The sequence below is a fragment of the Oncorhynchus kisutch genome, linkage group LG6 (genome assembly GCF_002021735.2).
Source record: "Oncorhynchus kisutch isolate 150728-3 linkage group LG6, Okis_V2, whole genome shotgun sequence".
Classification (NCBI taxonomy): Eukaryota; Metazoa; Chordata; class Actinopteri; order Salmoniformes; family Salmonidae; genus Oncorhynchus; species Oncorhynchus kisutch.
Genome location: NC_034179.2, coordinates 69885681 through 69901058, shown reverse-complemented (window position 1 = coordinate 69901058; position 15378 = coordinate 69885681). Strand labels below are relative to the sequence as shown.

At 45.5% G+C, this 15378-nt stretch overlaps 1 protein-coding gene across 2 annotated transcripts in view; it reads left to right on the top strand.

Annotated features, from left to right (window-relative positions):
* LOC109891919 (zinc finger protein 385C) overlaps positions 1-15378 on the top strand; it is a 194571-nt gene that overhangs the window by 156296 nt on the left and 22897 nt on the right. For both annotated transcript variants that reach the window (XM_031827302.1, XM_031827303.1), the window contains 2 exons: positions 8541-8683; positions 14618-14728. In XM_031827302.1, the coding sequence (XP_031683162.1) occupies positions 8541-8683; positions 14618-14728 (254 nt within the window). The remainder of the gene's footprint in view (positions 1-8540; positions 8684-14617; positions 14729-15378) is intronic.

The following is a 15378-nucleotide window of genomic DNA, read 5'->3' as shown; positions in this document are numbered from 1 at the left end:
TCTTTATCTGCACTTCAGTTGTCTATCTTGTGGTGTTTCAGGGTCCCTTCCAGCTTTGACACTAAACAGGGAGTGTCACTTAACAAAGTAGTGAGAAAATGTAGTTCTGTTAACAACGGACAATCACACACTTGATTAAACAGCCATTTCTGAGAGGGAGGTGAGGACAGGAGATCAGTTCTGCACAAATAAACTCTGCAGTGCTGTCACATAAGCCATAAACCCCTCCCACACACACACACACACACACACATGCACACATAAACAGTCATAGAGAAAATATACAAATAGTTATACACTGTTATAACACACATACACACACAACACATACAGTTATACACTTAATAATACGTACACTGTCTACCAACACAACACAAGTGACCCAGAAAAATACATTCCAAACAGCTTTAAAAGAGGGAGGGAACGGTCTGTTCAATACTCTCTGACAGCACAGCAGCATGGAGAGATTCTCTTTGACTCTCTGTGACTCTAAAGGGATTTCAGATTGCGTGTCATTCAGGGGGTTTACACACCATGTGTACTCTCCTTGTGTTCTTCTGCATCAGACACAAACAGACCAAACTCCCAGCCTTCCTCTGTCTGACTTCACTGTAACAGAATATTATGGGTGAGATCGTTAACTCAGCATCGTTAAAAGAAACAAATATACTTCTGTTCATTTCATGCAGGAAAAGAGAATCAATTGGCTAGAACACTGAGCTATTATATCCTTCATTATCCATGGACCGTGCGCTGTTCCATCTAATCAACTTCAGATCACATTTTAAACTCAGGTTTTCATTATGCTTGAAGGAGAGTATGGACAGTGAGAGGGAGAAATGGAGAGAGAAATGGAGAAATAGAGAGAGAAATGGAGAGATGGAGAGAGGGATAGAGAGAGCGTCGATGGGAGTCTTTAATTAAAGCTGATTATGCTTAATGTTCTCCGTCCATGCAGTAATGACTCCCGTGGTAGTCCTCACACAACCTCGGGATCAAGCGGAAGTTAATTGGCTGTTAAGACTCTCCCTTTCTTTCCCTCTCAGTCCATCTTTCCCCCTCTTTCTCTCCTTCAGAGGAATCGGAGCGAATGGCCGCTGGTGGCTTTTCAGTATTTTAATTGCTCCTATGGCTGTAAGCTATGAGAACATCTCCAAACTGTCTCACTGGGCTCAGAGCCACTTTCACATACAATACAGTACATGGGCTAATCTTAGGTATTTTATGGCTTCTAACGGTTGCATCCCAAATGGCACACTCTTCCCTATTTAGTGCACTTTTGACTAGAATCCTACCTTGTCACATCCTGTCCTATCAGTGCATGGTCTGAGGCAGGCTGTGGCTGCCTATTAGGGGCTCAGGGGGGACAGAGCCTAGCATGAGCAACAGCCTTGTGACTGACTGGGACTGTGCATGTCACTCCTCGTCCCTTAGTGTGCACATTTGGTAAGCTATGATGAAGAGCTCCGTCAAGAACTCAGGGGTTGTGTAAGAGGAGTAACTCAAGAGAACACACACACAGATGGCGGGGGTAGTGGTGGGGATGTTTGGAGTTATAAAACAATAATTGTATTATCTTAATAGCATACAACAAACTGGGCTCGCACTCACATGCTCTTACTGTGATACTGGCCCTTCACTAAAGGAGCATGTTTTCTCCCTTTAATGGAATCCATGGACAAGCATCGGGCCTATATTCCTACATGAGTTCCATTTACCCAGCTGGATATGACAGTTTATCTGACAGAATACAGGACATTACTCAGCATTCAATAGCACTGAAGCATTTTAAACCTGAGTTAGTGTCAGCAGTGTATTCATGTGGCTGTGATTGTCCTTGGGGCGTTTGGCAATCAGTTTAGAGCCCATGTCTTTCACCACAGTGACTAGTCTCAGTGACAAAGCCATAAACAAAAGACACATCCAGCTCAGGATCTGAATGAATTTCCCATCCCTCTCCTACAGTACAATACAGGACATTAATGTTGGACATTCAGTCATGTTATGTCCTTTATGTCCTATGTGGCTCGAGGACTTCCTGTCAACCTTGCTGAAGGACACAGCAGCAGTGATGTCCATAGGGCATTATTCCACCCCTGCCACCCTCAGGTCTCTCTGTCCACTCTACCACATGGGGGTCCTCTACAGCCTGCGGACGCATCTTTAGGAGCCTGCTGTCATCTTTGTGTTGTCCTGCAGACCCCTGAGAGAGAGAGAGAGATTTATATATATATATATATAAGAGGGTAGAGAGAGGCTCCTCTGTCCAGGCTAGAACCTGGGTTGGTTGAGAACAGCCAGGGTGACAGGAGAGGGGCGGGAGGGATCCAATCAGCTGGTTCTGAACCAAGCCCACTGTGCCAACCAACACAGATAATTACAAAGGGCTGTAAATAGACATGTAGCCTTTCCTCTCTCCTTCCTTCCCCACATCCTCCACCACTCAACGGGGGTTAGGGAGGTTTGAGGGGTAGTGGGAGAATAAGTAGTATAGCTGTTATGAGCGGAAAAGTCACTGGTTTGAATCCCCTAGGTGAAAAAGCTGTCAACGTGCCCTTGAGCAAGGCACTTTACCATAATTGATCCTGTAAGTTGCACTGAAATAAGAGCGTCTGCTAAATGACCAAAATGTAAATCACTAGAAAGACAAAAGGGGAGGGGCTTACACAAAAGGCCAGAAAATACTGTACCAGTCAAAAGTTTGGACACACCTACTCATTCAAGGGTTTTTATTTATTTTTTACTATTTTCTACATTGTAGAATAATAGTGAAGACATCAAAACTATGAAATAACACATGGAATCAAGTAGTAAACAAAAAAGTGTGAAACAAATCAAAATCGATTTTTGATTTTAGATTCATCAATTTGCCACCCTTTGCCTTGATGACAGCTTTGCACACTCTTGGCATTCTCTCAACCAGCTTTGCCTGGAATGCTTTTCCAACAGTCTTGAAGGAGTTCCCACATATGCTGAGCATGGTTGGCTGCTTTTCCTTCACTCTGCAGTCCAACTCATCCCAAACTATCAGGAATCAAGGTAAGACCCAGATGCAGACACGTCGAATTGACAATGGTTTAATATTCCAAAAGGCGCGGGCAATAGACAAGTCAAGGCAGCCAGGGGTCAGTAGACCAGTTAACGAGGGGATTGTGTCGCTGGAGCCAGGAGAATCCCAATACCACGAGAATCTGAGGGGACTTGATGAGGAGGAACTGGATAGCCTCGCTGTGGTTCCCTGACACACGTATGTTGATGGGAGTGGTGTTGTGGGTAACTTGGCCTATAGAGCGCCCGTCCAGCGCTCTTAACGTACATGGGAATGGAGAGGAGCTGAGTGGGGATGTTCAGCTCAGGCGCCAGGGTTGCGTCTATAAAGCTCTCGTTGGCCCCAGAGTCTCCCCACAGCAAAATAGCATGAAAGGGGTTCGAACAAGGGAAGCAGGAATGTTCTCCATATGGCCCACCAGAGTACCCACTCCTACCAGTGAGCCTGGTTTCTTTAAAGGACAAGAGGACACGAAATGACCAAGAGTCCTGCAATACAGACTCTTCACGTCAATCCTGTATTGCCGTTCCGCTGGCGACAGCCCAGCTCTGCCTAGTGGCATAGACTCAGGAAGTGGTGACTCGGTCATCTTCGACAGCATGACTCGACGCATGACTCGACCTTCGCCTCTCCCGAGCCTGTTGGTAAGTTGCAGCGATGAGACAAGATTGTAATTGGATCTCAATTGGATATCATGAAATTGGGGGGGGGGGGGTTGTGCATCAGTCTCAATGTGGAAATAATGTTCTTAATGTAATCACATAATGTTTTTATGAACATCATGCTGTGCCTGATCATGGTAGATGTGTTGTGTAACTGAGTCATGTGTTAAGACGATATGTGTTGTTGTGATGGTCAGTGGAGGAAGAGGATTGTGGATTAAGTTCTAGAGACAGTCAGCATTGTAAGCAGAGTCCTCTTCCACAGACTCGCCTGGACATTCGGTTTTAACACGGAAGTCTTGTTGTCTGGACAGCCACTGATGCATAAACACATCAGAGCCTGCACACAGACATGTCTTTGGACAGATAACACACACACACACTCATTACACACCACATTAAATGAGAATGACGCAATGTGATAGAAGGAGGTTAGCTGTGGCTTCAGGGCCGAATCAGCCTACCCCTCCTCCCTAACACATGTCCACACACACACACACACACACACACACACACACACACACACACACACACACACACACACACACACACACACACACATGCAAACAAACCCACACACATTTTATTTCCTCCTTCTGTTGTATGTATGATGCGTTTGTTTTTGTGTACATTTACACCTTAATATAGATTTCAGTGGTGTACACCTAGTGCATTCCCATAGGCTTTGAGAATGTGTGTGTGTGTGCATGCATCCAGGTGTGTGTGTGTGTGTGTGTGTGTGTGTGTGTGCATGCATCCAGGTGTGTGTGTGTGTGTTTATTCCCTCTGTGTGTCATTTGTTTCCTGGAGGTGCATGGGTGGAGATATGTTAGTATGAGTTTTATGTGGTACTCACCTACCACATGTGTCTCCGGTACACAGAGAGCAACCACTCCGTTGTCTGTGGCTGGCTGTTGTAAATTCCTTGATTCCTATGCGTGTGCCTCAGCGCGGCGCTAGTCTTATCATCCAAACAGGCAAACAACCAGCCTCTGATTTAATACACAGTATTGGGAGCCACAGAGGGAGAAAGAGGGAGGGTGACAACTGTCCTCCAAGCTAGGCTAACCCTGCTCCTTCGCGCGCGCACGTGTGTGACATCTCGCAGTGGAAGGCAGGGGACCACATGACTGGAGTTGATGTCCGCCCTCCATGCCGTCTCTGTGGGCGGAAAACAGACAGCAGTGGGCCGTCCTCACCCAGCACCCAGTCGGGGGCAGACACAGCCAGGCCTCTACCCAGCACAGTGAACATATGCCTGGGGCTCCAGCTTTGCCCCTTTACTCCTCAGCTCCACCGACCAATTATAAAACTAGGGTGGGTCTCAAATGGCACCCTTTCCCCTGTGGGCCCTGGTCAAAAGTAGTGCACTATGTAGGGAATAGGGTGCCATTTGGGACGCACCCACAACACTCATCCTGGGGAGGGGCTGGTTGTCAATCTGATATCAAACCCTGAGGCAGACGGCTGTCAGGACTGCTGCCTTCCCCATTGTTATTCTGTCACATGCTTTATACATGCATACATACATACATACATACATACATACATACATACATACATACATACATACATACATACATACATACATACATACATACATACATACATACATACATACATACATACATACTCACTCGTTGTGTTATATGGCTATATTATATTATAGGTCCTTGGCTTTGTGAGGATAGTGGTACTATGTATAAGGTCTCACCTCTTGATCTGCTGTTTGTTCAAATCAAAAACATTTGGTCACATGTAGATGTTAATGCGAGTGAAGCGAAATACTTGTGCTTCTAGTCTGACAGTGCAGTAATATCTAACAAGTAATCTAACAAATTCACAACGACTACCTTATATACACAATGTCTGTTGATGGAATAAGAATATGTACATATAAATATATGGATGTGCGACTGCCGTGTGGCACAGGCAAGATGCAATAGATTGTATTAAATACAGTATATACAAATGAGATGAGTAATGTAGGATATATAAACATTATTAAAGTGGCATTATTTAAAGTGACTGGTGATACCATTAATAAATCAATGTATTAAACTGTCCAGTGATTTGAGTCTGTATGTTGGCAGCAGCCTCTCTATGTTAGTGATGGCTGTTTAACAGTCTGATGGCCTTGAGATGGAAGCTGTTTTTCAGTCTCTCAGTCCCAGCTTTGATGCACTTGTACTGACCTCGCCTTCTGGATAATAGCGGGGTGAACAGGCAGTGGCTCAGGTGGTTGCTGTCCTTGATTATCTTTTTGGCTTTCCTGTGACATCGGGTGCAGTAAGTCTCCTGGAGTGCAGGTAGTTTGCCCCCGGTGATGCGTTGTGCAGACCGCACTCCCCTCTGGGGAGCCTTGTGGTTGAGGGCAGTGCAGTTACTGTACTAGGTGGTGACACAGCCCGACAGGATGCTCTCGATTGTACATCTGTAGAAGTTTGTGAGGGTTTTAGGTGACAAACCAAATTTCTTCAGCCTCCTGAGGTTGAAGAGGCGCTGTTGCACCTTCTTCACCACGCTGTCTGTGTGGGTGGACCATTTCAGTTTGTCTGTGATGTGTGATGAACTTAAAACTTGACACCTTTTCCACTACTGTCCTGTCAATGTGGATAGGGGGGTGCTCCCTCTGCTGTTTCCTGAAGTCCACAATCATCTCCTTTTGTTTTGTTGACGTTTAGTGAGGGGTTATTTTCCTGACACCACACTCCGAGGGCCTTCACCTCCTCCCTGTAGGCTGTGTTGTCATTGTTGGTAATCAAGCCTACCACTGTAGTGTCGTCTGCAAACGTGATGATTGAGTTGGAGGTGTGCCTGACCACACAGTCATGGGTGAACAGGGAAAACAGGAGAGGGCTGAGAACACACCCTTGTGGGGCCCCAGTGTTGAGGATCAGCTGAGTGGAGATGATGTTTCCTACCTTCACCAACTGTGGGCGACCCGTCAAAGTCCAGGACCCAGTTGCACAGGGCGGGGTCGAGACCCAGGGTCTCAAGCTTAACCTTTCCCCTCGACAACATTCCGCTGAAAAGGCAGCGCACGAAATTCAAAAATATTTTTTTTACATTTGTAACTTTCACACATTAACAAGTCCAATACAGCAAATGCAAGATAAACATTTTCAAGGTCAATCTCTTCTGTTTCTAAAGGTGTGTGTTATTACGAGGTCAATCGCTTCTGTTTCTAAAGGTGTGTGTTATTACGAGGTCAATCGCTTCTGTTTCTAAAGGTGTGTGTTATTACGAGGTTAATCTCTTCTGTTTCTAAAGGTGTGTGTTATTACGAGGTCAATCTCTTCTGTTTCTAAAGGTGTGTGTTATTATGAGGTCAATCACTTCTGTTTCTAAAGGTGTGTGTTATTACGAGGTCAATCTCTTCTGTTTCTAAAGGTGTGTGTTATTACGAGGTCAATCTCTTCTGTTTCCAAAGGTGTGTGTTATTACGAGGTCAATCTCTTCTGTTTCTAAAGTGTGTGTTATTGTGTCCTGATATTTCCTCATCCTCCTATCATATCCATGGTGTGTGTTGTAATGGTGAATTGCATTGCGCATGCTCAGGGCAGGTCTGGTGACCCAGAGATGATACTGATGATTGATCCTGGCGATGGGATAAGTACCCAGCACAGCACCGACCCACTGAAAGCAGCCAGCTGGAAAATTAGAAATCTCTTCATCCCTGGTCCATTTGATATCCGGTATCATCTTCCCAGGTCATACGGTGAAGGCCAAGCACTCCCCTCTCACAGCAAATGAATCTGTAATTAAATGATATGTGCGTGTGTATACGTGAGCACCCGGTGCATGTCCTTGAAGGATTAGCTCTGGCAGTGGGGGTGTTAGGATGCTCACATGCCCAGCCCCCCCCCCCCCCACACACACACACACACACACACACACACTCATTTCTGAGCTGTGAAGTGTGACTGATGGGGGTCTGGTGAAGGTGTGTGTTTTGCTGCTTCATTTGTAAAACAAAACAAGCCAGTCAGTCTTACACCTTACCCCATACCTTACCTCCTACCTTACTTCATACCTTACCTCATACCTTACCTCCCACCTTACCTCCCACCTTACCTCATACCTTACCTCCCACTTTACCTCATACCTTACCTCCCACCTTACCTCATACCTTACCTCCCACCTGACCTCATACCTTACCTCATACCTTACCTCATACCTTACCTCTCACCTTACCTCATACCTTACCTCCTACCTTACCTCATACCTTACCTCACACCTTTTTCCTACTTTATCCCCCACCTTACCTCACACCTTACCTCACACCTTACCTCATACATTACCTCCCACCTTACCTCATACCTTACCTTACACCTTACCTCCCACCTTACCTCATACCTTACCTCACACCTTTTCTCCTACTTTACCTCCCACCTTCCCTCCCACCTTACCTCACACATTAACTCATACCTTACCTCATACCTTACCTCACACCTTACTTCATACCTTCTCATACCTTACCTCACACCTTACCTCACACATTTCTCCTACTTTACCTCCCACCTTACCTCACACCTTACCTCCCACCTTACCCTATATCTTACCTCACACATTTTCTCCTACTTTACCTCCCACCTTACCTCACACCGTACCTCACTCTTTACCTCACACCTTATCTCACTCTTTACCTCACTCTTTACCTCACACCTTATCTCACTCTTTACCTCACTCTTTACCTCACACCTTACCTCACTCCTTACCTACCAAACACACTGGTAGTGAGAAGAGACAGAAAAAGAGATATCAAAGCATCTCTCATGATTGTTCTAGGTGTTTGTCTAACCCTGTTGTGTTGTTGTTCCGTCCAGGCACCTCTGCCCAGGGCAACCCCCTCCTGGCCTCCCTGCCTGTTCCGGGACGGCCCCTGCAGCCCCACCTCGACCTCAAGCACTTCCTGCCCTTCAGGCTCAATGGATCGTCCCCCCTCAGCCTCTTCCCTAACTTCAGCACGGTGAGTCACACAGCACGGCATGGCACATCAACGTCACCAAGTCATATCTACGTAACTACCACACTGCTAGTGTGAACTAAAAATACCTTTTTGTTTGTCAAATATTCTGTTATTTTCATGAGCTTAAGATGTCTGAAAACATAGGCTACTCAAAGTGCCTGATGCCATTACCTTAAATTCCAATATATCTGTTGGTATTATAGAGCCACGCCCACCTACACTACCGTTCAAAAGTTTGGGCTCACTTAGAAATGTCCCTGTTTTTGAAAGAAAAACCATTTTTTTTGTCCATTAAAATAACATAAAATTGATCAGAAATACAGTGTAGACATTGTTAATGTTGTAAATGACTATTGTAGCTGAAAATAGCAGATTTTTTATGGAATATCTACATAGGTGTAAAGAGGCCCATTATCAGCAACCATCATTCCTGTGTTCCAATGCCACGTTGTGTTAGCTAATACAAGTTTATCATTTTAAAAGGCGAATTGATCATTAGAAAGAGAGAGAGTGTGTGAGTGAATGTGGACATCTGCTTGTCATACATCTCATTCCAAAGTCATGGGCATTAATATGGAGTTGGTTCCCCCTTTGCTGCTATAACAACCTCCACTCTTCTGGGAAGGCTTTCCACTAGATGTTGGAACATTGTTGTGGGGACTTGCTTCCATTCAGCCACAAGTGCAAAAGTGAGGTTGAGCACTGATGTTGGGCGATTAGACCTGGCTCGCAGTCAGCGTTCCAATCCATCTCAAAGGTGTTTGATGGGGTTGAGGTCAGGGCTCTGTGCAGGCTAGTCAAGTTCTTCCACACCGATCTCTACAAAAAAATTCTGTATGGACCTCGCTAAGTGACCCCAAACTTTTGAACGGTAGTGTATATAAATATAGGACAAAACACACAACACTACATAAAGAGAGACCTAAGACAACAACATAGCAAGGCAGCAACACATGACAACACAGCATGGTAGCAACAACATGACAACAACATGGTAGCAGTACAAAACATGGTACAAACATTATTGGGCTCAGACAACAGCACAAAGGGCAAGAAGGTAGAGCCAATAATACATCACTCAAAGCAGCCACATCTGTCAGTAAGAGTGTCCATGATTGAGTCTTTGAATGAAGAGATTGAGATAAAACTGTCCAGTTTGAGTGTTTGTTGCAGCTCGTTCCATTCGCTGGCTGCAGCGAACTGAAAAGACGAGCGACACAGGGATGTGTGTGCTTTGGGGACCTTTAACAGAATGTGACTGGATTAGGGCTGCAGTAGATATCTCAGATAGGGGGGAGTGGGGCCTAAGAGGGTTTTATAAATAAGCATCAACCAGGGGGTCTTGCGATGGGTATACATAGATGACCGGTTTACAGAGGAGTATAGAGTGCAGTGATGTGTCCTATAAGGAGCATTGGTGGCTAATCTGATGGCCGAATGGTAAAGAAAGGGTGACAGTGCCACATTGTTGGTCACTGAGCTCTTCAGTACAGGCCATTCTACTGCCAATGTTTGTCTATGTAGATTGTATGACGGTGTGCTCAATTTTATACACCTGTCAGCAACGGGTGTGGCTGAAATAGCTAAATCCACTCATTTGAAGGGGTGTCCACATGCTTTTGGCCATGTAGTGTATCTGAATGGCCATTCATAATGACAACTTACTGTCTACATCCATTCCCAATTTGCCTGTATAGTGTACAGTTGAAGTCAGAAGTTTACATACACCTTAGCCAAATACATTTAAACTCAGTTTTTCACAATTCCTGACATTTAATCCTTGCAAAAATTCGCTGTCTTAGGTCAGTTAGGATCACCACTTTATTTTAAGAATGTGAAATGTCAGAATAATAGTAGAGAGAATGATTTATTTCAGCTTTTATTTCTTTCATCACACTCCCTGTGGGTCAGGAGTTTACATACACTCAAATAGTATTTGGTAACATTGCCTTTAAATTGTTTAACTTGGGTCAAACGTTTCGGGTAGCTTTCCACAAGCTTCCCACAATAAGTTGGGTGAATTTTGGCCCATTCCTCCTGACAGAGCTGATGTAACTGAGTCAGGTTTGTAGGCCTCCTTGCTTGCACACGCTTTTTCAGTTCTGCCCACGAATTTTCTATAGGATTGAGGTCAGGGCTTTGTGATGGCCACTGTAATACCTTGACTTTGTTGTCCTTAAGCCATTTTGCCACAACTTTGGCAGTATGCTTGGGGTCATTGTCCATTTGGAAAAACCATTTGCGACCAAGCTTTAACTTCCTGACTGATGTCTTGAGATGTTCATTCAATATATCCACATAATTTTCCTCCTCATGATGCCATCTATTTTGTGAAGTGCACCAGTCCCTGCTGCAGCAAAGCCCCCCCACAACATGATGCTGCCACCCTCGTGTTTCATGGTTGGGATGGTGTTCTTCGGCTTGCAAGCCTCTTTGTCCCCATGTGCAGTTGCATCTGGCTTTTTTATAGCAGTTTTGGAGCACTGGCTTCTTCCTTGCTGAGCGGCCTTTCAGGTTATGTCGACATAGGACTTGTTTTACTGTGGATATAGATACTTTTGTACCCGTTTCCTCCAGCATCTTCACAAGGTCCTTTGCTGTTGTTCTGGGATTGATTTGCACTTTTTGCACCAAAGTACGTTCATCTCTAGGAGACAGAACGCATCTCCTTCCTGAGCGGTATGACGGCTGCGTGGTCCCATGGTGTTTATACTTGCGTACTCTTGTTTGTACAGATGATTGTGGTACCTTCAGGCATTTGGAAATTGCTCCCAAGGATGAACCAGACTACAATTATTTTGGCTGATTTCTTTTGATTTTCCCATGATGTCAAGCAAAGAGGCACTGAGTTTGAAGGTAGGCCTTGAAATACATCCACAGGTACACCTCCAATTGACTCAAATGATGTCAATTAGCCGATCAGAAGCTTCTAAAGCCATTACATTATTTTCTGGATTGTCCAAGCTGTTTACAGGCACAGTCAACTTAGTGTATGTAAACTTCTGACCCACTGGAATTGTGATACAGTGAATTGTGAAATAATCTGTCTGTAACCATTTATTGGGAAAATGACTTGTGTCATGCACAAAGTAGATGTCCTTACCGAGTTGCCAAAACTATAGTTTGTTAACAAGAAATATGTGGAGTGGTTGAAAAATTAGTTTGAATGATTCCAACATAAGTGTGTGTAAACTTCCGACTTCAAGTGTATGTGTTTCAATTTCTTTGGTCCTTTGTTTACAGTGTGTGGACAGTGTGTGTGTATGTTCACCCCCTTTTCCCATCTGTGTGAAGCCCTCTCAAGTTCCACCAACTCTAAATGAAACACATGCCTTTTTAGTCTTCTCCAGCCTACTCTTTACACTCTTTCAAAAGGACTGAGAAAAGGAGGATGAGAGGGAGAGGTGAGACACAGATATCTGTGGTGCTGATTTACACAGTGGAGGGATGGATGGGTACATGTCCTGTATTTTCTTGATTTATTTGGTCAGGCCAGGGTGTGACATGGGTTATTGTGGTGTGTTTTTGTCTTAGGGATTTTGTGGAGTGTCTACGTAGTCTATGGCTGCCTGAGGCGGTTCTCAATCAGAGTCAGGTGATTATCGTTGTCTCTGATTGGGAACCATATTTAGGCAGCCATATTCTGTGAGTGTTTTCGTGGGTGATTGTTCCTGTCTTTGTGTTTGCACCAGATAGGGCTGTTTCGGTTTTCATTATTTCATTTCGTTAGTTTTGTAGTTTCTGTATGTATAGGTTTTCCTTCATTAAAATATATCATGAATCATCATCACGCTGCATTTTGGTCCGATCCTTGTTTTACCTCTTCGTCAGAGGAGGAGATAGAAGAGAGCCGTTACAATGTGTCCTGTATCAGATGGTGGTCTGGGAGCGTGCACGTCTCCTGTATTGGATAGTGGTCTGGGAGTGTGCACGTGTCTTGTATCGGAGGGTGGTCTGGGAGCGTGCACGTGTCTAACCCTGCCTAGCCAATCACAAAGCCAGGGAGTAAACTAGCCAACCAGTCAGCAGAGCAGTAGTATTAGTAGTAGTAACACCTGCATTATTCATACAACCTGCCTTCCAGCACAGAGAAAAACACACCACAAGAAAATGACAGTATCACCACACTATGAAGTCATCTATGAACCACTACTTCTCTAGCATACAGCTAGCAGATGTGCTACATAGCCTTTCGCTTGCCACCAACTCCCTAGAATTCAACCAGCCGTCAAGAGTTAATAACAGCAAATAACACCCACCTCAGACTTCTGGCACAGAATAATTAGCCTATAGCGGCTATGTTACCTAGCTAATATAACACACAGCAGACCAATACAGCTATGGCATGAATCACTAGGACCCTTCGCCCTCTTCCAGTCTCACCTTTCCTCTTTCCTAGTCTGTGTCCTAAATGGCACCCTATTCCCAGTTTAGTGCACTACCTGCCCTGGTCAAAAGTAGTGCACTACATAGGCAATAGGGTGGCTCAGCCGGGAGACATTCATGTTCTCTGGGGCCCGTTGAGGCAGAGGCACACTTTGTTCGGGGCGTGTGCAGGGGGAAGATGAATGCACCTGTCTCACAAGCTAAATAGACCTCAGTCTCCCCCTGCACCTCCCCTGCACTTCAATCATCGTTTCAGCTGCGGCCCGCCATGAGATAGCTCCTTTCTGCAGAGGGGGACGGGGGAGAGAGGAAGAGGGCCGGACAATAGGTGCATTTATACCGGCATGTTCAGGATGGCTGCAGGCAAACAATGGCCACATTCTTTCACCTCCCTAAAACAAATAGTTTTGTGCGGCGTACCCTGTGAAGGTTGCCAGAGGGCACAGTCTAGAGGAGCTCTGATTCCATGACACAGTTTTGGCTTCGGAAGGGAAAGGTTAGTTACTCCCCGAGGTAGCAGCAACAGCACCGCGTTGTTTAAGGAGCCAGAATAGAGGGGTGTAGGGTTACCCTTGAGAGAACAGCAAGCAAGTAGTGTTGCACAGGGTGGAGTTTGTAAGACAGGTGTGTTTAAGGTTGTTTCTATTCCACACCCCACCACACCTGGCCTTTGAAAACAGATTATTTAGAGTCAACACAGAAACAGAGCTGTTTGCTTTGTTGTGTGTGTGTGTGTGTGTGTGTGTGTGTGTGTGTGTGTGTGTGTGTGTGTGTGTGTGTGTGTGTGTGTGTGTGTGTGTGTGTGTGTGTGTGTGTGTGTGTGTGTGTGTGTGTGTGTGTGTGTGTGTGTGTGTGTGTGTGTGTGTGTGTGTTAATGCCTGTGTGTGTATTGAGGGGCAGCCATTGTTTAGTGTTGTGTATCAGACAATAGCCAGTGCCATCCACACACTCAGTGATGCCATGGAAGACATATGTCTGGTTACACTGAGTGTAACATGACTTGCCCAACACATTGTTCCAACCCAGCCCTCCACAGCCACCCCCCACCTCCCTCTCTGTCTCTGAGGAGAGGACAGCGCGGGGCGAGCCAGACGCCATGCTGGGGAAGGTCCAGGTTGATTGTTATATTTGATACCGTGCTGAATGAGGGCCACACTGAAATCAGCTGTCATCATGCAATCCAGCCACTCTAATCAAGCCCAGAGCTGTCACCCTGGCTCTGGCCTCACACCCCCTATCAGCTGTGATGGGGAGAGAATATCTTCCCTCCCTCAGGAGTCTGACGGCTTTAGGCACGTAGACAGTAAAACTCATGTGACATATCGTATATATTGTCTGCCCAAAGTCCCTTTCTCTAACTACTTCCCACTATACTGCCCTGGATCAGAGCTCGCATGTCATTGTATCCTCAGGCTGATTTTAGTTGTATCTCCAATTCTCCATGCAGTTTTGTTGTGGTCAAACCCAGTGGATTTATAGGGGTATCGGGGGTCAGAGGTCACGGATGGACTGATAGATTTAGCCCCTGGTCTCCTGTCTGTCCTGCAGATGGACCCGGTGCAGAAGGCGGTGATCAACCACACGTTTGGCGTCCCTCAGCCACTCAAGAAGAAACAGATCATCTCCTGTAACATCTGTCACCTGCGCTTCAACTCCCCGGTAAGAGAGTGCTGTGTGTGTGTGTGTGTGTGTGTGTGTGTGTGTGTGTGTGTGTGTGTGTGTGTGTGTGTGTGTGTGTGTGTGTGTGTGTGTGTGTGTGTGTGTGTGTGTGTGTGTCTGCATGAGAGGGAGAGAGAAAGGAGAGAGAGAAAGGAGAGAGAGCGAATAAGGGGGAAGGAAAGTGAGTTGCAGACTTTAGTTGGTAGATTTGACAGTTAGAATAAATACAGATTTATTTGTTCCTTCCTTCTATCTTCTTTAATGTTTAAGGAAATAAAGCCGTTCCAAATGACCTGAGCTCTTATCATCCTGACTGACTCACAGCAGCTTACGTATGTGGCGGCTGATAGGGAGTCCAGTCACACAGCGTGCATGTGTGTGTATGTGTGTGTGTATCCACGCGCTCGTGAGTGTGTGCATGTCTGTTCCTCTGTGTTCCTCTGTGTGAAATGTTCTTATTATTAAATCGTTAGGTATTCATTTGCTTCTCTGTATTTCTGGATATCTGAAGTGTGTGTGTGTGTCTGTGTCTGTGTCTGTGTCTGTGTGTATGTAGGTTGTTTTGGTGCGAGGGATTAGACAGCAGGGAAAGCTTCCATTTATCAGCAAAGAGCAGACACAATCACGAGCCCAGGCAGGAGCCCACATTC